The following is a 27,701-nucleotide window of genomic DNA, read 5'->3' as shown; positions in this document are numbered from 1 at the left end:
AATATTATGGTGCAGTTTCCTTATTTGCTGCGCTGTAACTTTTCTTTAATGTCAATATTGTTTTAAATTATTATTTCAACAGTCCACATTATTAATAATAACTCCAGATAATAACAAAAAAAGTTAATAGTGTCATATAACCAGACCAAAGCAATAATAAATAGTAAATAGTAAAATATTGTCACGTTACATTTTTTTATTATTTATTGTAACACAAAATCAGCATAAGAAATATTAGTTGTTTCAATGGTAAGGAATGTTTTGTTTTATATACAAAGCAAGCTGTACATAATATAAAATTACAACTGACCTTCCTAATATTCGTTTATCACAGATTTCAGAGCTATTTCTGTAGCATTTGTGAGGCGGGTTCATAATGTCAGAAAAGAGGTCTGACTGTCACAATTTGAGGCTTTATTCAATATCTATTATTTATTTGTATTTATTGACCTATTCAATAAACTCATATCCCAGCGTTAAAGTAGTAACAAGTAAAGGGACTTTTTACTGACGCAAAGGAGTAATTGTCACCAAATGATTTATTCACACTAAACTCATGACGATATCAGGCTGCTGCTAAGTGATATAGCTGATTTTAATCACTTGCTGGTGTTAGTCCTATCATGCCTATGTATATAATGGCCACAATTTACAGGCCCTCCAACAGCTTTTACTAGGCCCCGGACAGAGTATAGACCTGGGCCCCGGGTTTCAGAGGGGTGTTGTTTGCGGGCCCTCAGTACCTGCAGCGTTCAGCAGCAGGGGAGACCACTGACCCAGCTGGGCAGCCGATTACAGAAGTTGGGCAAGGACGGGCCCCACACGCTTGTCTCCCTGTTGGCGGCCCTGATTATATCCATAGGAAGGATGAGACTACTCAGCCTATGTTGAGTGATAAAATACATAATATTAACACTGTAGAACATATTAATATATTAACCACTCAGTAGCCCAAGGGGTCAGCTAGTCATGGTCAACCCATGACTAATAGCTAGCCACTTTGGCGACTGGAGGGTTATTATTTGCACATACTGTATGCATGTTTGTATTATATTTGTAGCGTGTTTGTTGTATGTTAACCGATTTGGTTCCTGAAGGTATTCCTTGCAATGTATTGGTAGCCTCAGGCAAAGGGGTTTAATAATTTTATGTTGTGGGGTTTTGTACGAAATCGTATTACATAACCCTATGGTAAAATAGTGTGATATCTCACACTCCTTCATAATTGCATCACTAATGCAGATTTCTGTGAGTTATCTCATTTGTGATGCTGACGCTATTTATCGTTGAGTTAACACAAGTTTTGTGTGTGCAAATGAGTACAAATATCACTAACAATTTACGTATAAAATATAACAGCGATCCTTTTTCTTAATAACGCCAACCTTTAACGCAGCTATATCAACCTTTAGTTAACCTAGCCCTAGTTACTGCATATCTGTTGCATACCAGATATGTTTACATAATGATTTAAGTCTAGAGGTAAGGTACCATGGCAAATTTGGAGCAGAATTGACTTGTTTTGCATCATATTCATCTTGTGTCTCTTTGTGTCAATGTACAATGCACATTGTAAAATGGGATATATTTAATTCTGCGTCTGTGCGTCACTTTACTTTATTCCTTTTGCATTATAAAAAATCCACCTGAAATTCTGAAATGGTGTCAACATTTCTGGTTATTAAATATAGGTACCCTTTTGCTACATTTGATGCAAACACAAGCAGAAAATGGAAAGCAGAAAATGGAGCAATGCATAAAAACAAAACTCTTTTTTTTTGTTCTTTGTTTATGTTGATACATCACTCCCCTAGCCATCTCCATTTACGTATCCTTCAGTTTGAAGATCGATACTGGTAGACGAGTTAAATGTAAAGGCAACTGGATGTCTTACACTTTCTTGCTGAATTCTTTTGAATCGTTTTTTTCCCCACTGCTCAGAGATATTATATCATGAGCCCATTTTGATAGGAGTCATCTGAGAAAATGAATACCAAGGCCTACATTGTAAACATCTTGGGTGTAAACGGGTATAATCATACCTGTATATTCAATATCCCCCATTTTAATTAAAATTATTTTACATTGTACATCAAAAGGATACACAAGAATTTAAGAAATGGTAACTGGCATATTTTTGTGTGGGATTGTTGCTCATAAGAATAGCTATTGGTATAATAATGTTAAGCCTAAATTTACTAAACTGTCTTAGTATTTTTTTTTGTTTGTTTCAATTTTTTTATTGTTTTTCGAGAGAATTTGTCTTAGTATTTTTAACGTTTTGAAAACCCATGATTGTCGTGTATGTATGTAGGTAACCGATCAATTACAGTGGTAACAATTTATTTTATTGAGAACTTTGGCTTTCCTTCCCTAACACAGAAGGTGTAGGGGGGTTGGGGGGGAAAGGGGGTACACACTAAGGAGAGCGGATTATGAACAGTAGGAGGGTTGGATGGTTAACTCTGATTTTGTAGATAGCAAAAGAAGACTGGGAAATGTCTGGTATTTAAAGGCATAGCTCAGCTGAGATTAGTTAAATCAGTCTGCTGATTGAAAGACAGGACCATAGTTGCTACTCCCTCACACAACATATACAGGCATAGTCTTCCAAGCGTCGTGTGTGTATGAGGGTAACAGTGGTAACAATTGATTGAATTAAGATCTTTGGCGTTACTACCCTGATGTTGAAGGTGCAGGGCGGAGGGTAACAGGACAAACATTTTTTTACAACCTTAAACTCACAAGAAGTGCACACTAGCACGCAGGACAGGAAAAAAATCCTGTGCAGGAAAACTGGGAGAAACCATGGCTGCCGCACTGCCTTTCCTCTGGGTATACTGAAGGATGTAACACTTTGATTAAGAAAGAGGAATTTAGGTTTTCCAAAAGGACTGTGACTAGACAGAAATGCACACCGACAGCGAAGACCAAGTGCAAGAGAATTGCTCGGGAAGGAAGAGAAGGGGCCGGACGCATGAGCATAGCTTGCCCGGGGAGAGAGGATGGCTGGGAGTGTAGCCTGTCTGGAGATAGAGGATGGCTGGTCGCTTCCCATGGGAGAGGAGGAGGGAAGAAACCGACATCAAGCGACTGTTGGCAACTGGGGGGAGGGCAGCAGGCAGTATACTAAACCCAGTAAGGGAACAAAGTCGGAGAAATCCCCATGCAAACCAGTCCTGGGGAGCTGGCATAAATGATCCAGTGCTGTGCTGAAAGCATGTTAAAGTCAAGGTCGGCATTCTCATTTTGCAGCTACCAAAGGAGACTGGGAAATATCTGATATTTAAAAGCATCGCTCAGCTGAGATTAATCAGCCTACTCCAGCAATACAGACTAACAGTGCATTGCGCAGCAGCTGCTAATGCCAATTATTGATATGGGGTTATAGAAGAGCACCACAAATTCACCTTGGCTAACTTGACATTCTTTACAACTCAATTGGCTGTTGTGTCTTATTATGTAACTATAAGACCCACCAGTATGATATGTTAATTGGACTAGGTTAGTTTTCCCGGTAAAGTGTACATCTTTCCTGTCTCATCTTCAAATATTTTCTGGACAAGTTAGACAATGATCTGAGCTGGCTTCTCATCCCTTGTGTACACAGCACTTATCTCCTTATATCCCCTGCCCCAGAAACCTGTTTATAGTCCAGAGGTTCAATAAAGAATCTGGTCGCTCTTCCTTCTCTTACCAAACACCCCACTGCTGGAACAATTTACCAGATATCTTATACTGTTTTCATTACTTTGTGCCCAGGACATACTTTAAAATGAGAGGTACTGTAACTCAATGTATTTTTTCCTGGTAAAATATTTTGTGAATAAATACATTTCTATAGTCTTTTCTATTTTCTCTTATACAGAAACTTATTCAATTTGCTTCATGGGGAAATTAATTTTCAGAAATTATGAGGATGTGTTTTAAATTAAAATTCAAATTGGGTACATTTTATTACATGAATATGCTTTTTAGGTATACCAAGATGTACTGTTATATAGATAGTCTCATTTAATGCATCATGATATGTACAAATAAAATACTGTGTAATTTTAGCAGTGATATTTATTAGTTACATATTAAATATTTTCTAAAGGTTATCATGTGGCAGAATTCTAGTAGGGTGTGTTGGGCACGAAAAAATATATTCTATACAAGTTGTGATATCTTATTACACCAAATATACTTCAGGTGTTGTTATACAAATGCTTTTGAGACCACAAATGGCTGTCTTTCATGAGTCTATTTTGTCTACTGTATTTACTGAATTAATACCACATACCTAAATTGTGTTGCACGTTTCTTCTTTACATGTCGTCAAAACGAGTAAGTGCTCCCAGTAGCTCATGTAATATTCTGTATGAATTCAAAAGTATTTCACGTTGTAGAAGTTCTAAGGCCCAGATTCACTCAGCTCAGGGTATTTAACGTGATATAATGATAACGCATAAAGTTAATAAATTACCGCATGGTTAACCCAGTTTTAATTGTGTTCAAAGCATAGCGTTAGAAATAATGGTCATTAGGGAAAATGATATTCCAATGAGTCATAATCACAGACATTTGATATATTTACTAAGCTCTGTTATTGTTGACGCTGGGAAATAACAGCACAATATTTAAGTTATACCTAAAACTGCTGTTACTCCCATCCAGAACCAGAAATGGGACTTCTGCTGGAGAGAAGAGGAGATAATGTTGGGAAGACATACCTAACAATTACGTTACTGCTTTTGAGGCACATTTCAGGGTCTAGATGGGGGACTACCACCAAAGTTGGGTGTAACATAACAATAACATATTGTTACTTCCTGGTTCTCCCCTCTCCAGCAGAAGCCCTATTTCCGGGTCCAGATGGGAGTTAAACAACATGACTTAAATAACGTAACGTTATTTGAAGGCAGCGCGGTGTTATCCCAAAGAAACGAGATATTACCCCTACACTAATTACCTAATTTAGGGACGTTATTTTTGCATACAATTATCTTGGCAAAAACAACGTTAACCTCAGGGAAAATAGCATCGGTTTCGGTTTTAAGTAGCCTCACGTTATTTGGCCTGATTTTACCAAGCTTAGTGAATCTGGACTTTAGTGTGAAGTAAACTGCATACAGTATACGTTTCATTACCTGAAAATTTTTATTATTACTTCTTTCAGCATCAAATGTGTTATATTCTAACTCCGTGAGCATGTTTGTTTCATTTGACACAGGGCTATATCTACTAAGCGGTGCTATTCCATAAGACACCTTCTGCCATTCACTTTAATGGGCAAAGAAGTGTCTTGTTATGGAATAGCAAAAAATAGAGGGTTCAGGGCACTACGGATTTTCAATGAATTTATTATCTCAAAAAAACACAACGTTTTAACCAACAAAAAGTGGTCTTTCTCAAGTGATCTTCACTTGAGAAAGACCACTTTTTGTTGGTTGAAACGTTGTGTTTTTTGAGATAAAAAATTCATTGAAAATCCGTAGTGCCCTGAACCCTCTATTTTTTGCTGACTTTGGAGTTTTTCACTGACAGGGACTCCCTGGACCAGGAGCACCGGTAACAGCAATTATCTGTATTGAGCTTATGGTGTGCATCATTTCACTTGTATTTTGTTATGGAATAGCACAGCTTACTGTGTATGGGCCCTTACTGTGTGACAAAGCACTGTATGGTGTCTTACAACTTGGCGACTTTTATTTAATATGGCTCAAATGTATAGCTGCAACAGAGAAAATTAAGAGAATACAATTGGAGACAAGTGATACAAAAATGACATACAGGCATACCCCGCATTAACATACGCAATGGGACCGGAGCATGTATGTAAAGCGAAAATGTACTTAAAGTGAAGCACTCCCTTTTTTCCACTTATCGATGCATGTACTGTACTGTAATCGTCATATACGTGCATAACTGATGTAAATAACGCATTTGTAACAGGTTCTATAGTCTCCCCGCTTGGGTACAGCTTCGGTACAGGTAGGGAGCCGGTATTGCTGTTCAGGAAGTGCTGACTGGCGCATGCGTGAACTGCCATTTGCCTATTGAGCGAGATGTACTTACTCGCGAGTGTACTTAAAGTGAGTGTCCTTAAACCGGGGTATGCCTGTACTGTACTGTTGCTGTATAAGTATTAAACATTGAAAAAGGGCACTCACGTTCACATTAATCCACTTGCCAGGGTAATGTCTAAGGCAGTGGTTTCTAACCTTTTATTGGTTAAGGAACCCAAAGTGAAATTCTGAGGAACCCTCAACCATCTCTAATAGCATGTCTGTGATCAGATGCATTGTAAGGAACCCCAACCCTCTCTAATAGCGTATCTGAGATCAGATGCATTGAAAGGAACCCCAACCCTCTCTAATAACACGTCTGAGATCAGATACATTGTAAGGAACCCCAACCCTCTCTAATAGCGCGTTTGAGATCAGATGCATTGAAAGGAACCCCAACCCTCTCTAATAGCGCGTTTGTGATCAGATGCATTGTAAGGAACCCCAACCCTCTCTAATAGCACGTCTGTGATCAGATGCATTGTAAGGAACCCCAACCCTCTCTAATAGCGTATCTGAGATGAGATGCATTGTAAGGAACCCCAACCCTCTCTAATAGCACGTCTGAGATCAGATGCATTGAAAGGAACCCTAACCCTCTCTAATAACGTGTCTGAGATCAGATGCATTGTAAGGAACCCCAACCCTCGGTAATAGCGCGCCTGAGATCAGATGAATTGTAAATTCTTCTGTATTTGATACAATTTTCTAATAACCAGAAAATAGCAGGGAAACCTTTAGGGGTGCGGGGTTGGGTAGCGGGGAGGGACCCAAGGGTTCTTAGGAACCCTGGTTGAATAACACTGGTCTAAGGTAATAGAGAAGAATTGGCACTCAAAATTTTGCTTTATCACATTTTGTAAGAACAAGAAAAAACACAAAAGCGCACCAAGATGAGAGATAGATATTGTATTAGCAACAAATAATAAAATTAGTAACTTACATATAAAATTTCTTTAATAATCCCCGATTCTGGTGTCTATCACAGGAGTAGGGCATCACATAGGAAGTATGAAGGGTAATCTCAGTTCTGAGAGATCAGACCCGCGCGCTGGGGCTGTCTCTGTTCACTCTCCTGTCCTCCACGTGTGGTAGCGTGGTGCAGAGTGTAGCACACATGTGGAGGAACCGGGGCCTTCAATAGGTGTCCTTAGGATGCCTGTCCGTTTTTGATAGCATAGAAACGATCGGAAATAAGCAGGAACGGTACACTTGAGTGTGTACTGGTGGTGGGTAGTAAAACCGCCAGCCACATTAGTCGCGACGCGTTTCGTTTAACAAAGTAAACTTCTTCAGGCAATATCTGGGACACCTGATTAGGGGTCCTTTATAGGTCTAATTCTGTGCGTCATTGGTTAATACCTAATGGCTGCATGGCCAATCAGGCTCATATACTGATAGGGGCGGGCCACAATAGGAAGACCTCCCTGTTAGTGCATTTAATCCAGTAATGAATTACCCGGGGGGCTTGAACGACTATGTGGAATTAACCCCTTTTTTGAGGTGAAACCATGCATACTGCAATTTGATACAAACATTGGTCTAATACCTTTTTTATCTGTTTTTTATCTGATTTTTTTAGCTACTTTATCATTACAGTGGTTTTTATTCATTTTATAAGCCCTTTTTTTTTTTTTTTCTACCTCCTTTTTTTCCCCCCACTTTTTCTTCAATTCTTCCCCCCCACCCACCTTTCCATTTGTTCTATTTCCCATATTTTAAAAGTTATTTATATGTCATTTAATGTTATTAATGTTGTTATCCAGTATGCACATATACTTTGTTTTTTATGCTACTACTATGCATATTTTATTGCACTTGACTATTTGGGACACATGATTTTGGCTCCCCTTTAAGGTCTGTTTACCTTTCTATTTACACTTATATATATACTCAATTAGTGTAATTCATTACTGGATTAAATGCACTAACAGGGAGGTCTTCCTATTGTGGCCCGACCCTATCAGTATATGAGCCTGATTGGCCATGCAGCCATTAGGTATTAACCAATGACGCACAGAATTAGACCTATAAAGGACCCCTAAACAGGTGTCCCAGATATTGCCTGAAGAAGTTTACTTTGTTAAACGAAACGCGTCGCGACTGTTGTGGCTAGCGGTTTTACTACCCACCACCAGTACACACTCAAGTGTACCGTTCCTGCTTATTTCCGATCGTTTCTATGCTATCAAAAACGGACAGGCATCCTAAGGACACCTATTGAAGGCCCCGGTTCCTGCACATGTGTGCTACACTCTGCACCACGCTACCACACGTGGAGGACAGGAGAGTGAACAGAGACAGCCCCAGCGCGCGGGTCTGATCTCTCAGAACTGAGATTACCCTTCATACTTCCTATGTGATGCCCTACTCCTGTGATAGACACCAGAATCGGGGATTATTAAAGAAATTTTATATGTAAGTTACTAATTTTATTATTTGTTGCTAATACAATATCTATCTCTCATCTTGGTGCACTTTTGTGTTTTTTCTTGTTTTGCTGATATTGGTATCACCATCGGGGTTCCGGTGGAGACCACATTTGGAGGTGGGGGAGACACCTCATAAACACAGAAGCAGCAAGAGAACTGAGAGGGACCAACACTCCAAGTTTAAAGAGCCAGAGCGCGGACTGAACTTTTAACATTTTGTAAGAATTATGCATATTTACCTAAATCTTGTTTTAGTGCTGAACACAATGATATATTACCATTAAGCACTAGCATTAACAATTTGATACACATTCTGTTACATACACCACTGGGGATCCTTCAGAGGAACTGTTTGAGAGCACCTGAGCAGTACAACACCAATATTGTTGTTCTCTATGAACCTTCAATTTATTCAACAATTCATATTGTTGAGAAAATAATGACCTCGCCTGCATGTTGCAGCCTGTTCATTTCTAGATAATGTTAGAGTGGGAATAATGTATGTATAAATGACTGACAGGTTGGTAAATCAATTTTCCAGGTTCCCCTCTTAATCTGTATATTATTGGTGTTACACAAAAAAAAGTTTCCTTTTATAATGTCTGAAAAACAAGTATGTATTCTTAATATGGTATCTTCATTCGTTATAGGAATTGACTCAGATGCTTTTAGACACACCACCTGTTTGGAAAGGGTCATCCAAATTTTTTCGAACCCTTGAAGTTAAAGGTAAGATTTTTGATAGATCGAATGTTGATTTTCATTTTTTGTTTCATTTCGCTTTTTTTTTGTGTGTGTGCAGAGACACGCAGTATTATTATTATTTTTTTTTCATTGCGAAAACAGCTGCAGCAAACGTGTTCTAGAAATAGCAACTTAAAACGTAACTGCTCTTTGAAGTCTCTTGTTGTCGGTCTATTTGTTTAAAGTGCCGTTTTGTTTTCATAACAGTGAATTACCTTCATAAGAGGAATTGGCAGACTACCTGTTATTAAAGTATACAGTATTGTGTCATGTTAAATAAAAAAAAAAAAAAAGAGGTATGACAGCATTGACATGACGGGTTTGTGTAACCTTTTAGCATTTTCCTTCACTTCTGGCAAGATATACGTAGGGGGCGTGATAACATGCTCTTGTGTTTCTAATCTGTCAGAGTATCATAAATTGTTGGCACTGTTCTAAGGGCCCTAAACTATGATAAAGGCCTTAGACAAACAACTGAGTGAACATATAGCTGTAGCTTCATGCCAGGAATAGTTTTACAATATTTGTATAATTCTAGGATGAGTCCTTTTATTTGACACGGATAAAGCGCAGAGAGATGTCAGCTTTGGCTAGTCTTACCGCAGTCTCCCTGTCATGACTATTGCAGCATATCTACTGTACGTTTAGGAGTTGTTTTTTTTTTTTTTTTTCCATCCATTAATTTTTCACTTAGGAGGAAAATAAGAGGAGTCACAAAGATATTAAAATGGGACACAGATGGTTTCCATATTACAAACCTAATTAAATGATCGTTAGGAAACAACCTGTTGGCAGCAAATTAGAGAACAGGTGTATCCCTCGAACATCGGTTACCATATATATTTTGTGTCTCCTACACAAGATAACAGCCATTTAGACACGGCCGTTACATGTTGAATTTTATTTGATTCAGCCGAGGAGTGCACCAATGCCAGAAGGTGCCTATGAAGAAGAGTAGGAAGTAGGGAGCGGCAGAGATGAATGGGCACCAGAGAAAGTGAGAGGAGGAGGTTCTGCAGAGGGTTAGATTTTAGGCAGAGTAAAGACATCTTTATGCACATACAAGTGATAGCCAATCACTAGTTATACTATGAATTAATTCTCTAAAATATTAATGCATAATATAACATTCTTTGACCCAGGCTAAAGCGGCTCCCATTAAACATGAGCAATGCAAAATAAATGCTCCTTTCAAATGCTAACTAAGGGTGCAAAGGCAAAATTGTATCCAATACGCTCTGTTTACAATGCACATTTGAATATTTTTTTCCACATTTACATCCTTTTTTTTTGTTTTGTTTTCTTAAGCAACATGAATGAAATAATTTTACAGTTATTTGGGGGCACTATAATCGCCATGTGGAAATGAAGCAGATGGTGTCAGCTATATATTGCCGCTTGATCAATCACATACTTTGTGTAATCCGGTGACAGTGATGGCTTTAAATTTTTGGTAAAATTGAAGAAGTCTTACATGTTCCAACACAAATTGAGTTATTAGCAGATAATGATAGATGAGACCTCAGCTGCTACAACTTCTTGTTCTAGTGCATGATCCAGCCTGTAAAATCATCACAAGTTCTCACGCTCAGTATTAGGACTCCCTACTAAATCCCGAACTAGGTCGTGTATAGTCTGGCTGCTAGACTCCATTTGACCTAATACCTGATGCTTCCCAAATCAAAAATGTTGACCCCCTACTATTTTTTTTTTTTTTTTATTATTATTATTCATATCATGTTTGGCTTATTGCAAGGAACAACGTCCTGTTGTAACAGATAAGGTCCCCTTAACATTTTCTACTAATACCTTACTTTGAGATGTACTGTAATAGTGCTTTAAAGTTCTTCACCACCGTTTCCCTCTATTCTTTAGAAACAATGTTCTCCCTGGCAACAGGAAACGAAAAACCAGCGCTATAATTTTCAGCAAGATCTTCTTTCATCGTCTTTACATTTCCCTCGTCCATGAACTGGTTAAATGACCATCTTACAAGTTTCCCATGTTTTTCTTCTGTAAACTCCTCTTCCCAACACATAAAAAAAAAAAAAAAAAAAACTTTGCCACAAATGCATCTATGAAACCATTACAAGATTGAGTTCAAACAAAACAGTTTGCTTACCATGCAGTGAAGGTGATTAACATGCTTTACTTTTACTTCATTTAGTGTATCCAGATTCCTCTTTTTTTTTCTATCAGATCTTTGAAGCTGTAAAGCCCGTGTTCTGAGTATTTAGGCGGTAGGTATTTTTCTGTACTCTGGCCAAATACCTGTGCGAGGATGAAACCTGTTAATCCCGGTGTTGAGTTTCAAACCAAAGCATGTCTCCACAAAATAGCAACGGAGGCTCCCCAAAACAAAGCACCTTTAGAAAGGTATGAAGAAATGTTGACATCCTCCTTAGCCTCTTGGACACGGATAGACAGTTTTATGTGATTCCCCGTGATTATCACGGACAGCTTTAAGTAAAAGAGTGGCATTATGTTTCATTCCACGAAACAAAACATTTTCCCTCTGGATTTTTAAGCCTATCCAAATTCATTAAAGCATGTCATTGCAAAGCAATTCAAGGCATGGGTTTGAACCATTGAAGAAAGCAACACTATTCTATTAAAGTAGATGTGAGCATTGTGATATACTTAGAGCTAATAATTACACTTTTGGATAAGCAAACTGTCTGGATGTTTTCACAACATTTTAATGCAAAAATGCACTTGTCAGTCACTTGAAAAGGAAAACTACCCAAGTACATGTATTATGTCTGGAGCAGATACACTAGCCATGTTATGGTCTGTTAGGGAGCTTTGTGTTAAGCACATTTCTCAGCGACCTTATAGCCTTGATGGGCAAAAGATAAGATCTGACTTATCCGTCCAAGCTTGGTGGGCATCAGTGTGGGGGTATAAGTCAGATATGAAATGCAGACAATCGCTGGAACGCGTCCATCTCCGGATCCGGTGTGTACTGCTAGCCAAGTAAATGGTGGTTGGTGCTAGATTGGGGTGTGATACCCCACATTGGAGCTTGATGAATCTGCCCCTAACGGTCATAAATGATTTCTACCAGCTTTTGGAATATTTGAACCCATAAAAATCTTATGTTTTAGGGAATAACGAATTTGGTAAAGTTGGAAGGAGCAGGGTGGGAGGTAAGGATGTGGGTGGTCATTTGCTATAGCCCTTGTTTTGCTAAGACTTGATTTATGAATTAAGCTGATGAGCAGTTTTCAATATCTTACCACCAGCCCCTACCTGAAACTGAAAAGTAATACAAACTCCTCTTTAACTGGCTTATTAACTGACACTTTATTGTTGAAAACCTTCAGCCTAATTACAGCACAAGGTGATTTTCAAATCTCCATATACCCTTGCTATTTGTTTGTGAAGAGAACACAACTGCACAGAAATAATGAGGAATGCCAATAGAAAATGTAAAGTTGGAAAAGGAAAGCTACATTTCAAGTGTATTTAATAAATAGCCCTCTTGATTTGTTAGCATTTTAATATAATAATAAAAATAATATAAAATATCTTATCCATATGCAAAGATGTGCCAACTAATTTTTGAGAGATGTGCACACTTCTGTTTGTCACAAATTGATATACAAAATGACGAAGGAATTCAGGATGTTTAGCTAAAGTACAACTTCATAAGAACTTTTATATGAGGAGAGGAAAGCGGATTTCCATAAAACAGAGGCTGGGATTCATCAAGCCACGATGCTGGGGATCGCACCCTGATCTGGCGATAACTACCCTTCATCTCAGTTATAGATACCGCTGGATCAGAGAGCGATACCCAACACTTGCGACGTGATGAATCCCAGCCAATGGTAGAACCGAATTCAGATAAATAGTACATCTAAAGGATAGAGTTGTTTTCATTACATTTTTGTTCATCTGCTACTTTGCACTTTTTTGTAAGCTCTATCAGTCCTATAAAATATAGAAGAATATTGATACAAGGAATACTAGAATAGCGTAATGTTGAAAGCAAAGTAATATAATAGATATTAAGAAAATATGAATTCCTGTTTGTCAGTGAGTGGAAATAATGGCAAGTAATTAAAGTGTATTTTATAAAGTTGCACTTCACCCTCTGTTACTGCCTTGTTGGTCCTTTTACTTATGGAGTATTCAAAATATTCCTAATTGATATTACATCAGAATTGTAATGTACCCGTTAGTGGTGGTCAAGGGATCATTTTGATTAATAATAATAACTATTTCATATAGCATATTTTCTCCCAATGGGACTGGAAGAGCTTCACAATTACAGTATAGTGCGCGGTACGCAGCACATAGGAATTTCTACAGACACACAGCGCCAGCCCAGGTGACCTTATAATTTATGATTTTGGTGCCTTGAGTACGATATGTTAGTAGTTATTCAAATGAGGTATACAGTAGATGGGAATTTCATTGTATAGTTGCTTGCACAGCAATAACATAGGATAGTGCTGCTTTAACTGCGAGAGAGGCGATCGGGGCATTATCGCAAGGAGACTCCCATTGACGTTAATGGGCATTTCAGTGTGATAATGCCCTGATCGGTGCTATCACGTTTGAATGAATAACCCCCATAGAGTGACTAATGGTTGCATGTCAACAGAGGCAATTTGTATATAATTTCAAGAGTGCACACACCATTTAAGTAACTAGAGCAATAGCAGTATGATTATGTACCATCACTGCAGATAGAACATGATAAACAATTTGTTGAAGGTCAATGCACAAAAAAAAGGTTAAACAAATCAAAGCAAACTTTGTTTCCACATCACAACAGTTAATACGTTTGGTTAGAGGTCCTGCTCCTTGCACTTACACTGGCATTTATTTTAAAGGTCTACTCTAAGTACTTTTCCTCAAAGCGATGTTGTCCTGTTTCATTATTTGGGATCTCCCCCTTGTGACCTCCATTCCATCACTGTGGAGGACCTGCTTGCTGAGCCATAGTCATTCCAGGATCTTTCTCCCATAACACTCAGGGCAGTCAACCAGAACTATCTCTCCCGAGGCCACAATCTAGTACTACAAACAAAAGGAGGGAATGCTTTCAGGGCCTGTGAGATAGCTGCCTTCACGTCTGCTGTCATGATGCCTTGACAGTTGTTCTACCTTTCTTTGTTTCATAACAAAGAGAGTGGCATCAAACAAAGAGACCCAAATATAAAATAAAGGTTTTTTTTTTTTTTTTTTGCATATACTGAAGGTTGGTTTACACCACTTTATCACAACACTCTTGTATCTGATATCTAGAAAAGCATCTGTCTCACAAGGTTTTTAATTTGGTTTTTAAGTACTTAACTGTTCAATTATGTGTCTAATGCCCTATTACTGCAAGGTGATACACAAAAGCAAGAGGACATAGGGTAGGAGGTATGTTTGTGTTTGTTACAAAACAATCCGTCCCTTTAAGGTGTAAAACCTTTGTAGGTTCAATGTGTTTGGTGTGACTATTATACAAATGTTGACTGACACCATGATCCTTTCTGACAACATTAAACTGTATACAAAATCTTGCTACAAAATAATGCAATCTAGGTGTCTGATGTAAGCATGTTCAGAAGTTGATTCACAGTGACACTTGGTTCATGGTTTAAAAGTTGTGTTATTGCAATGTGGTAGCCTAGCCTGTGATAAACTTTTATTGAACCAACATTAAAGTAATTCACCAATATTGCATGTCGGTTTTCAAGGTCACTAATGCAGGTCACGGTTTCAGATCATTTGATTCCGTTGTGCAGCAGCATTGAAAAGCGTTAACTCTGTGATAGGAATGAACAAGGCAATAATAAGATGCAAGCGGAACTAGATGTTACAATAAAGAGGGAATACTGTTTAGAGTGTAATTTCATGGAGCAGGGTCATCCCAATATAGTGTGTATGTTAATTTTGCAATGTTTATTTAAAAACGTCTTGTATGTGTAACGGGAACTAGATGTTACAATAAAGAGGGAATACTGTTTAGAGTGTAATTTCATGGAGCAGGGTCATCCCAATATAGTGTGTATGTTAATTTTGCAATGTTTATTTAAAAACGTCTTGTATGTGTAACGGGTTTCCCCCCCCCCCCCATTCTCACATTGGCCCGGGTACTCTAATAACCAACCCCCATTACGTGTTTGTGTTTGGTGGTGCACCTGTAGGCAACAGAACTCCTGAGTCTCCCGCTTGATGGTATTACGGGATGTCATCAGGACAGGTAGCTGAGGTAGTGGGTGCGAGTTCAACTTACATAATGTGCAGCGCCTCCACCTCATCAGGATCTATGCTTCCGCAGGGAGATGGTCCTGGTGAGGAACTCCTTCTTGGTGGTGCCATCCACTGCTGAGTAATTTCACACTCACACAGTGGGGGTATCGTTAACAAGGTCATCTTTATTGTAGACGGTGATGTAGCAGACTGCCCCATGCAGCTGCCGGCTCTAGCCGCACATCTCTCCGTGCTGTCCCTTCGCCAGGTACGCCCTCCCAAATTGAAGTGGGATTCCCTCTTCTCCTAGGGAGATCCTCTCTGTGCCAGGTCCCTGGACACAGAGTGGCTTCGACAGGCTGATTGGTCAAACTGGACCGCAAGTTACGTCACTAGGGTCACAAAGTGTTCCTACAATCCCTTATGCAGGAAAATACAACTTCCCAACAGCTTTCCACAGCTGCTAGAACACACTGTAACTAACTGTGTTGTGCCTTATATACTTCAGGAGGCAGGCGCATCCCTGATGTCACTATCCAGGGACTCAGAGCATACAGCCACTCCCCTTCATACATAGGGCACCTCACCATGGTGTGAGGGAAAACCTCCATAACTACTGCTGGCATACCCGTACTTATCAGGACTTACTGCCAACAGAGAGGAAAGCAATATACCATTATTATGCATGGCTATATACTCCCCCTGGTGAATCCCCACCGTCCCGGCTGGGGCCTAAATTTGGTGTACCTTGCTCCAGGAAACACTGAAAAAGAACACACAAACTTAGCATTTAAACATTATCACCTTCACATAATAATGACAGAACATACGCTCACTGACCAGCAGAGAGCAGCAACGAAAAAGGCAGACCACTCGTTAACGGACCTAATAGTAGTGTCGAGGGTCTGGTTTCTTCACCTCCCGTCCCGCTGCATCATTGACAGTTACACTAAACTCTCGGGGCAATCCTCGCTCATTGCAATACACCACCTTGTGCATATACACGCTGCGCCCTATTTTCCAGACCCGCATCAGTTGGGAGACCATCTGCTCAGCCTGAACTCCCTTAATGGCTCCTCCCTTATTAACGATATAGTATTCGATATCATTATGAAGCCACCTTTCTCTATTGTCCTCTATTTCCCTCATCAGAGATTCAGGGACATATGGGTATTCCAGCCCCGTGTGACCTTTTATATTTAGCTGCAATAGCCCGTTCAGCTCGGCAGGCCCGGGTCAACTTAGTTTGCCCAGCCCTTCCCGGCAACATCCATGACAGGGGCTCATCTGACTCCACCGGATCATCTAACCCTTCAGATCCCTTTGGGGTAATAAGACCTACTTGTATTCGGTCCCACCGTACTCGTAGCTCCTTGAGATAGGCCTCATCATCAAAATCTCCAGGAGCCCACCAATGGTCAACCACCCATCCCTTTCTAGAATGAAACGGGTGCGGTCTATCCAGGCGACATATCCCTCATATAATGGTGCCCACCACCTAGTTTCCCGTACCTCCTCTGAGTTGGGTTCTAGGGGCTCTTCCTCCTCAGGCCCACCCGATGATACCCCTGAAGTACCCTCAGATGGCGCAAACCTTTCCTTGCGCTGTGACCAGTGTCCACCCGTAATACTCAGTATACTAGGGCTATCACTGAGTATCGACCCTCGTCGGGAAATCCTCCCTCCACCCTCCGACCCATCGTCCGAAGTTCCCCAGTCCAGGCTTCCAGTCCGTTCTGTGGTAGGACCCCGGGAATCCCCTGGCATACCCAGACTAGAGGTAGACCCGAAGGAACAGGTGACAGGGACAGGGGTTTGAACTAGGGCCTTGGGACTAACTTTGGGGATGGACGGGGTTGGGGGCCGGGGCCGAACGGTAGGTACCGGCAGGGTCACGGCCTGCTCCTCCGCAACACCTGACTCACGTTCGCCACAAAGTTCGTTCTGTCCTTCGGTAGTGGATCCTCTCGTTCTCCGATTCGAGCGCCCACTCTGTCGGTCCGTAGGGGATCGACTCCCACTGCTCGACCGTAGAGGCGCGATCGCCTCCCACTCGACACCGCTCAGGTCGTCCGGAACTGCCTCTGGATCCGCACGTGCTGCGACGCCATCTTGGGTTGGGTCCCCAAGCGAGACCTCTTCCTCCACGAGGATATCCGGCAACGCCCTTCTGCTGCGCGGTCCAGCCTGACCCTGGATCCGCTCTTCGTTCTCCTCCACCCCCGGGTTCTGCGGTGAGCACGGAGTTAACCTACTGCTCCGCAGGGTCGGGGTGGATCGACCTCCTTCCGACCCGCTAGTCACCACGGCAGTGGGACTCCGGCTATCGGGTTGTCGCGGCACTGGAGACACTCGACTCCGTGTCTCCACACCACGAGGGATAGCATCTCGCCACGGAATACCAGTAGTATGGTACTCCGCTAACATGTCCTGTGCCTCTGCCAGTCTGGCACACTCCTCGTCCGAGGACTCTAATTTACAGTTCGGTCGGGGTATTCCAGTGGGGGACCTTTCCGGTCACCTCTCCGATGGCTGGTTTTCTCCGCCTTGAGAAGTCGGCTTGACTCCGGCTCCGCGGGACCTGCACTCACACTCCACAGTGCACCCGGAAGCTCCGCTGCCGATGTCGGGGTAGGATTTCTCATCCCCCCGGCTTGTACCGGCACAAAGGTGGTCATAGGCCACATATATTGCAGTCCACAATGAGGGCATCGAGCCTCACTGCCCACAGCTCCGCCAGGCAGTCTGCACTGCAGGCAGAGACAGACCACTGTCTCCACACCCTCTACGCGGATAATCAGGAAGCCTCCTGGAACCGAGTAGGGGTGGGTTGATATCAAGGGACTCTGTTCCACTTTCTCCGCTTGCTCAGCCATGGTCACCAACGGAAGCATTCGTCCTAGCGGTCTGTATTGATCAATGGCTCTTCGCAACTGAAGTGCAGAGGATGGTTGAGCAATCCTTCCCCCCACTTCCTCCATCGGCATCCGGTGGAATTGCAGACCACTCCCCCTGGTTGAAATTAGGGGGATGTCTCGCCGCTTTGTAGGCTGACCCAGCACAGGGGCAGAGTGAGTCATAGTCCAGGAGGGCGCGGCTCCAGATTTCGCGCCAAACTCCCCAACTGGGTGGAGTTTCCTCATTGCCGCCAATCCTGGCCAACAATTTGCAGACTGCAGAGTTGCAAGACCTTCTGCAGCTGGCCCACGCGGTGTCCCGGGAACGCGGGAACCACCATTTTGGTAAGCACTGTCCTTCTTTATATTTGAGGTAGCGTCTGGCTGTTTGTTTATTGGTGTGTAACAAAGTCCATTTCGTTCCTCCCATCTCGCAAGGCTGTCGTCCTCACTATTCTCAGGGGTATCATCCCGAGAACATAGGCATGACAAACACGGCGCAGCCACGGCTTTCACGCCATTCCATAACAAACACACAAGAGTCTCTCCTGTAGCTTGTTCTCCTTCCTCGTCCCGGCATCCTGGACCTTCTGCTCTTTGCAGATCCTCCATTCTGACGGTCGCTTCTTGCTCACGGTATACTGGATTATTGTACATGGAGCTCCGCTCTGCGGGGCAGCTACCACATCCGTACAATAAACATGCCTTGTGCACCACCTCGTGTACCTAACATATGTCTAACTCGTGTTTGCACTACCTCAGGCTAGGCTCACTCTCTGTGTATCTCCTTCCTCCCAGTCTGTGCTCCCTTCGGTAAGTGATCTGGAATGGCTAGAGTACTCTGGGACTCCCATGCAGTACTTGGGCGTCTACCTCTCTTGGTCAGCCAATGCAGACCCTCTCCAGGACTCCTGACCTAGTTAAAAGGCTCTCCCTTCTGGCATCCTACCCCTAGCGCGACCTCAAGGTGACTCGGACAGCTATAGCCCCTCTCCAGATCCACTAACTCCTCTCAGGTTCCCAGGGTATCCCTGCGGTTCCATCCCCACACAGCACAAAGTGGCAGCATACACTTTCCCTGTTTCCTAGCGTGTGCCTAGCAAAAGCCTGTCCTGTTGACAGATATATATATCTCAGCAGCGCCTCCAATTGTAACGGGTTTCCCCCCCCCCCAATCTCACATTGGCCCGGGTACTCTAATAACCAACCCCCATTACGTGTTTGTGTTTGGTGGTGCACCTGTAGGCAACAGAACTCCTGAGTCTCCCGCTTGATGGTATTAGGGGATATCATCAGGACAGGTAGCTGAGGTAGTGGGTGCGAGTTCAACTTACATCATGTGCAGCGCCTCCACCTCATCAGGATCTATGCTTCCGCAGGGAGATGGTCCTGGTGAGGAACTCCTTCTTGGTGGTGCCATCCACTGCTGAGTAATTTCACACTCACACAGTGGGGGTATCGTTAACAAGGTCATCTTTATTGTAGACGGTGATGTAGCAGACTGCCCCATGCAGCTGCCGGCTCTAGCCGCACATCTCTCCGTGCTGTCCCTTCGCCAGGTACGCCCTCCCAAATTGAAGTGGGATTCCCTCTTCTCCTAGGGAGTCCTCTCTGTGCCAGGTCCCTGGACACAGAGTGGCTTTGACAGGCTGATTGGTCAACCTGGACCGCTAGTTACGTCACTAGGGTCACAAAGTGTTCCTACAATCCCTTATGCAGGAAAATACAACTTCCCAACAGCTTTCCACAGCTGCTAGAACACACTGTAACTAACTGTGTTGTGCCTTATATACTTCAGGAGGCAGGCGCATCCCGGATGTCACTATCCAGGAACTCAGAGCATACAGCCACTCCCCTTCATACATAGGGCACCTCACCATGGTGTGAGGGAAAACCTCCATAACTACTGCTGGCATACCCGTACTTATCAGGACTTACTGCCAACAGAGAGGAAAGCAATATACCATTATTATGCATGGCTATATATGTTTTATTGATAACGTTTTTTTCTATCATTGTACTGCACAGTGGAATATATGTGTGCTTTATAAATAAGGGATGATGGCGATCATCATTAGTACGCACAATTAATGCTTGCTAAAGTAGCATATATCTTTACATAACCAGTAGTCTATTGAGACATTTCTCCCTCCATTAGAAGGTGGAGAGGACGTTTACAGTTACAGTAGTGTAGGACCTGCCGAAAAGGGTTTTACCGTGACGTGGTTGCAGGCTTGTAGTGATTTCGCCAAAGAATTTAACTAAAAGACCCTTGCTTATGAGAAGAAAAACAGATAAACTATTTAATTTGTCAGATTGGATGTAGCACTAAGTCTTCTCGTCTTTTATTGTATACAGATCCAGTAGTCCTTCTTTTGACACAAATATATATAGTATAATGGGTTTCGGGTTTGTGCTTGCTGGGATTGTGTGTATATCTTTACATTGACTTTACTATGAATAGGGAATTTATAGACAAATAAAGATCAGCTACTAATATCGATAAACTTGTAGGGAACTTAAAATCCATATAAGCAAGGAAATAAATCCATTTGATTTTATGTATTTAAATAGCCTTAACTAACAATGACACTAATACAGCTTATTATTTATCTTTATTTATTCATGTATTTATTTCACTGGCCACTCCTCCTATTCACATGTATAAAGAACATAGGTTTCACAAATAAATGACAACTGGGTAAAAAGTCTGTACTATACTCACATGTGCTGTTGAAATTGTTGAAATCTGCTGGTCAGAAAGCGTATCACACAGCAGATGCTAATGCCAATTATCGACTATGGGGACATAGTATACGGCTCGGCACCCCAAACCCACCTTCGCAAACTTGATCCCCACTACAATTCAATATGCCATTTTGTTCTCTAATGCAACTACAACACACATCACTGCAACATGCTCAAAGAACTAGATTGATCATCACATGAGTCTAGGTGCAAAGTTCACCTTTCCTGTATTGCCTTTAAATACTTTCTGGGCAAGCTGCCCGTCTACCTGAACAAGCTCCTCACCCCTACCACATGCAGCACTCATCATCTGAGATCTGACTCCAAAAGACTGTTCATGGTTCCAAGGTTCAGCAAAGTACCTGGCCGCTCCTCCTTCTCTTACCATGCACCCCAAAACTGGAACAATCTTCTGGAGAATCTCACAGCCACCACCAGTCGTTCTTTCAAAACTAAAGCTGTCTCACATTTTAATCTGGTCTGTAACTGTTACATACGCCTGTAATATATATTATCTCTAACTGTGCATGCAATGTCTTGTATATAATGTATACCCTGTTCACTTATGTAACTATGTACAGCTCAACCCCCTTATACTCTGTGCTTGGGTTCCAAAGAATCACATCGCGTTATAAGCGGATCGCGTTAGAAATCATGTATGCATTGAACAATAAAGTATTTAAGATATCAATAATCATGTTGTAAAGTATTCATAAATACGAAAATTGGGAGCCACGCTTGCATCGCAATATAAGCGGATTCGCGTTGTAACGGATCGCGTTATAACGGGGTTGAGCTGTACTTGTAACCATGTATTATTTGTCATCATAACTCTATGCCCAGGACATACATGAAAACGAGAGGTAACTCTCAATGTATTACTTCCTGGTAAAACATTTTTATAAATAAATAAATTATTGGCACTACTGTTCTTAAAAATGCTTCATATTGTGCATACTTTTTCCTTTTAGGTATGATTTCCTACACAGAATACCTCTTCCTGCTCTGTATTTTGACAAGTAAGTATTTGCAATCCCAGCCTTCTTTTCTTCTAAGCATACAGGTGGCTTTCGCTCGTCCGACGGAATGCGTCCTGCAAACCGCCGTCGGTTAACGGACCATCGGATTGCGGGTCCATGTTAATCGGCGGTGGTGGCCAGTGGTTAAGCGGGTCCGACGGCGGTTAATGCGTCCAATGGACTGCATTATGCGGCGTCGGATAAGACATCCGTCGGTGAATAAGGACTCACTGCACTCTTATTCTTTTTGCAAAGAGCAATCTGCCAAGAATTGTGTGCACGGCTCTGCAGGCCTCTGTGCTAGTAAAGAGTGTCGTCCCAAAATAGGTAAACCATGACACTAGATTAAAATGTTTTAGGTTCTTCATAGAAACACGGAAATATAGTATTGGACAGCAGCTAAGAGCCCTTCTAGTCTGCCCATCTGCTGTAAAACCTCAGACCCTTGACTTTTTTTCATAGTCAGGATAGCCTGATGTCTGTCCCAAGCAATTGTCCCCTCTCTGTATTAGCCTCAGCACCTCTGTTGGGAAGATATTCCAAAATTCCACCACCATTCCCATGAAGAAGTACTTGCTCACACTTCCCCTGAGCCAGCCACCCTGCAGCTTCAGAGCATGGCCTCTGGTTCTAGCACTTCTCCTTCTCTGACATATGCTGCTCCTCCGCTGTACCTTGTTGAAATACTTTATATACTTTTGTTTTAATTGTTATTGTGTTGCCATAGTAACCAAATCATTTGTAAAGTTTTTTGCAATCTTTATCCAACCTGTTTTGTGATGAGACTGTGACAGGTCAATTTTGAATTCTCTCATTCTTTTATTTTTTTATTTTTTTCTTCTTCCTTGTTTGTAAAGCGATTCTAATGACATCATTACCAGATAATATTAGAAATATAAAAGGAGCCAGTAAAAATAAAAGAATGATCATTTTCCTGAGAAATCAAATTAGAAAATGTTTGCTCGTAGGTTGATGGAATTTTTTCCAAGGAAACCGATTACATTGCTAAAAATGTTTTAATCCTTTTAAACTACGTGGCACTGTCCCTCATTATTAAAATGAAAATATAACCTTTTTGATGCCTTAAAAATGAACACATATTTTTATGTATATTTCCAACGGGGCCTCTGAAAAGCGGACTACTTTTCAATTGTATTTTTTCAATACCTGTGACACATTAATCCTACTCACGTGATCACATGGGAATATATCCCAATCTTACAGCCAGTGTGTATATTTATTATTTAGTTCACTTTTTTTTTAGTTATATACAACGTAGAACAACAAGTCCTACAATGTAGAAACTTAATTTAGGTCTCCTGGTTGAGTTTTATTTTTAATGTACTTTCCTCCATACTATAGTTTTGTAGACAAAAAAAAAAAACCTTATGTTTGCAGACCAGGCCAACAACCAAAGGAATAATTACAAAACTCTGTTAAGCAAGGTCACATAACGTGATGTTACCTAAAACCGGAATGGAAGATATGTTCCCTGACTTAACAACTAGTTATATGCAAAAACAATGACCTACCTGCCATTGGCATAGGCTTAACATCACATTATTGTAGCATAATGTTGCATTATCTTCCCATAGCGTGACATGAAGTATATCTTAGCATTACTCCTATCCAGACACTGAAATAGGGCTTTTTCTGAAGTGGAGAGAAAGGAAGAGGAGGTGGAATAAATGCCAGGAAATAATGTTATATTCTGTAAATTGTGTCTACCTGTGGTATTAAACCCACCAGAAGCCCTATTTAAGTGTCTGGATGGGAGTAACGGCAAGTTTAGGTATGACCTAACTAATGCAACGTTACTTCCCCACATTGACCTTAATGGACAACACAAAATATTCACTGTTCTGATAATTCCGCATTTGCATCTCATTATCACTAACGCCTGTTATACAGTAGTTAACTCTATGATCTTTACGAGAGAAAACATAATTCAACGTTATGTTGTTGTCTTTTGACGATACAGAACATCGTTCGTCTTAATGGTACGTTAAGTTACATCAATGCCACTTTAAGTGCTATTACAGAGCTTTGTGGATTTGTGCCTTGATATGGTCATAGCAAACCAGTTATCATTATTTTTACTGCCATTGCTATGTTTGTCTTATTTTGATAATTTTCCATCAAATGCACACATCCTACATCACAAAGCAGTAAGGTTATAATCTCCTGCCCCATAGACTGGCAGTATTCACTAATATTACTTAAAGAAATGAATAGTCAAGGGCAGAAGTGTTATTTTATATATTTTGTCAATCTTTAAAGATGTTTATTGTACTTTTTCTCTATAAATATTTTACAGAACCTCATGCAGGTTTTAAAATAGCATTCAACATGTTCGACACAGATGGGAATCAGATGGTGGATAGAGAGGAGTTCTTGGTGGTAAGTGTAACATTGGTTTACCGGAGGTCATCGCTTTGTGTTTGTGTTGTGATGTTGCCAAAACTAATATGCATTTTTTATGGCTTGAACCATATCACAGTTACCTTTTACTTCAGATTCAACCATATAACAGACACTTATTTTGTCATCTTCTTATGTCAAAAGCAAAAAGAAAAGGTGCTTTCATTCAGAAATTAGTGCACATTAAGTATCCAGATGTAAAGATAGTTGATAACAGGTTGATCATTAGAAGTTCTTCATTTAACAACTTTAACAAGTTGCTGGAAGGGAAATCAGTCTGTAATGTTATTAGTCCCTCTGGGACTGAACAGATGAATGCTTTCTTACTTTCACACCTTGGCAAGGGAAGAGCGTGTCGTTCTTTGTTCTCTACCGGTCTTCTTGGAAAATCCCTTGTTTACTATATTTCAAACTGTTTTCGATGTACTCGAAACACCAGATTTTCTTTTTACTAAGTTCAAAAGAAATAATGGTTTTGGATGTTTGAAAAAGATCAGAGTAATTTTTTTTGTTTTTACATTGCTCAAAGTTATGAGAAACATTGTAACACTTGTATTTAAAGGGTCCGTCCACAAGAGCAAAGTAAGAAAAGTGACATGTTTATTAAATGTACATTTAAATATAGCTGATTGACACTTTTTTTTTTTTTGCTGCAATAAAATAGTCAAGGATAAGTCATTGAAAACATTTATTTTTTATTAAACTGCTAACATTGTTGCTGCAAACAAATGCCTTGAAGAGTTTTACAATTCATATCGAATCACTGTTGGTGATAAGATGGTTTGTCATTTCTTAAAACTACAGGTAAAAAAAAATGTGTTTGTTCTTTATTTGTAATTATAATACCATTATTAGCCACAGATAAACATAATTGGAGGCTATGAATGAACGCAGTGGACCAGAAAAAAGGAAAACAACATGCAAATAAGTAACATTTTTAATTTCAGTGTGATAGACTCTTTCCAAAGAAGCCAGAGTTGTTTAAAGAAGAAAAAAAAAACCTACTAATTAAGACTACCACTTTCAATCAGGCTCTCCACAGCTTTTCGAGGCCTCTGCGGCCGCATGCGGAATTTGGACCCAACTTCTGGAAGGGTAGAACTTCTGGCACTGGCCGCACACCCAGCTGGTAAAGGAAGGGGATTTGGTTAGCGAGAACTCCCCATAGGGGAGTGGAGCTCGGGCCAGATTGCGCATGGAGGCCCCTGGCCACCAGATGCAGAAGTTGAGGCTGACTTCCAGTCGAGCCGAACTTCCAGCATGGGCCCACCCAAACCGCCGGACCCAATACACATGTCTGGGCTCTCCCTTGCTGTCAGCTGCCCTGCTTTCACTATCCATGCTATATTTAGAGTGCACATGGAGAAGAAACCTTTGAGGGCTTTTGAAAGCTTTGTACACTATAATTTCTCCTACGATTAACTCTAATGTTGCTCCCTTAACAGGTATCACAGCCCACAGATATAGCAGGCATCACTACTCCCATTATCGCACGGTAACGTGCAGTATCTTGTGTTTTGTATGCAACCTTATTGTTACTAATTGAGACTGTTGCGGGGGGCGCTGGGTTTACAGAGGCCCCACACGCTTCCCGAAGGCACTTAAAATGTCAGGGAAGCGGCGAAGGCCTCTGTAAACTGCACTTACCTTGTTTCTGTAGACGCGTCGCCATGGCAACGCGGCATCAAATGACGCCAGAAGGTCATGTGACGTCACGTTGCCGACACCAGAGGCAAGGTAAGAGGCGTGGGGCGTGCAGAGAGGGGAAGAGCTGGCAGGGGGCGCAGGGACAAAAGATTGCGCTCCCCTGCCTTAAGGCATCAATTAATGATGTGAACTCTTTTATCATCTTTAATTCATACTAAGGCACTGTTTATGTCAAGCATATACCGGTATAATAAAAGATACATTATGTAACATGTTTAAAGCAGAAAACCCGTTTTTACGTGTTTTAGTTCTAGTTTTGAAGCAGGGGGTCTCCATAGGGCGGAACTGTGCTAATTTCAGCTCTGGTGACCCCATGCTTCCAGAGAGATTTACCTCCATAGGGGGTGCCAGTATCTGTCTTCAGCTTAAATGTCCTGGTCACTTTGGCCAATAGGAAGCCTCAAGGGATGACATCACAGCTTAATATTGGCCCACGTGACGCAGCTGCCAGCTAAACAGATTTTTGTGTGTTAAATGCATAGGTTTTCTGAATAAACAGAGATCTTTGCAAATTACATATTTGACATTTCTGTGGTGGTGGAAGCGGATAGATTATGATTGCAGCCAAGTAAGGGTAAATATTAACTCATTTGAAGTAACTTGCGAAGGAGAAAGGTTGGGCAGTGAGTTTGCTGTGTATATTAACCCTGGTTCCATATATGTCACATACTCACAAGTGTGCTGTTCATGGCAGATGGTATATTGGAACGGATTGAGGGGAGATATTGTTCATTTGATGGACCTTTGTAGAAGGTGAAAAGTGGGTCAGCTACTGTAGATAGCTGTGTATTAACCCTTGTCCCTAGGGTTGCCAGGTGTCCAGTATTGAACTGGACTGTCCTGTACTGTATTTAGACACTGTACAGTAAAAAATTAGAGGTAATACTGGACATGTATGTGTCCGGTATTACCTCTCTGGACATAGTGGGGGGCCACAGGATTTCTCTGAGCAGGGAGAGAGAAGGGCTGTTGCTAGGGGGGTAGGCAGCTTCCTCCATCCTGATTGGCTGCATTACCCAGCAGCAGCCAATCAGGTGGTGTCAGGAGCCTGGGGGTGGGGCCAAGGAGAGGAGGAATCAGCATGGAGTGGAGAGGTGTGTGTGTGTGTTTCTCGAGCCCATCATACCTTTCACCATTGTGTCCAGTATTTTTGGAGAAACCACCTGGCAACCCTACTTGTCCCATATACAGGTCACGTGCTCACAGGTGTGCCGTATGTGACAAAGGGTATCTCAATTAAATCAATAGTCTAATTGTATTACGAGCAATCACATATTTTATTAGGAATATGTAAAGTTTGCCATTCTTGACCCTACCAAAAAAGATTTCTTGATGCGACTTTGTTTGTTAGAAGAGAGCAATTAGTCTCTTACAAGGTAGAATTATACTGTATCTGTTTTTTGTTGTGTATTCTTTCATTTGAGTGCATCTGCCTTCATTGAGAGAAGTATATGTACGTTGTACTTCTCATCATCTCACTATTGCATA

At 41.3% G+C, this 27,701-nt stretch overlaps 1 protein-coding gene across 1 annotated transcript in view; it reads left to right on the top strand.

Annotated features, from left to right (window-relative positions):
- The window catches only part of MICU3 (mitochondrial calcium uptake family member 3), a 172,230-nt gene that overhangs the window by 79,080 nt on the left and 65,449 nt on the right, over positions 1–27,701 (top strand). Inside the window, 3 exon segments of the mRNA XM_075565887.1 lie at positions 9,133–9,211; positions 22,038–22,085; positions 24,403–24,485. Coding sequence (XP_075422002.1) covers positions 9,133–9,211; positions 22,038–22,085; positions 24,403–24,485 — 210 coding nt within the window.

This window comes from Ascaphus truei, chromosome 1 (assembly GCF_040206685.1).
Source record: "Ascaphus truei isolate aAscTru1 chromosome 1, aAscTru1.hap1, whole genome shotgun sequence".
Classification (NCBI taxonomy): domain Eukaryota; kingdom Metazoa; phylum Chordata; class Amphibia; order Anura; family Ascaphidae; genus Ascaphus; species Ascaphus truei.
This window is presented reverse-complemented; position numbering and strand designations above follow the sequence as displayed.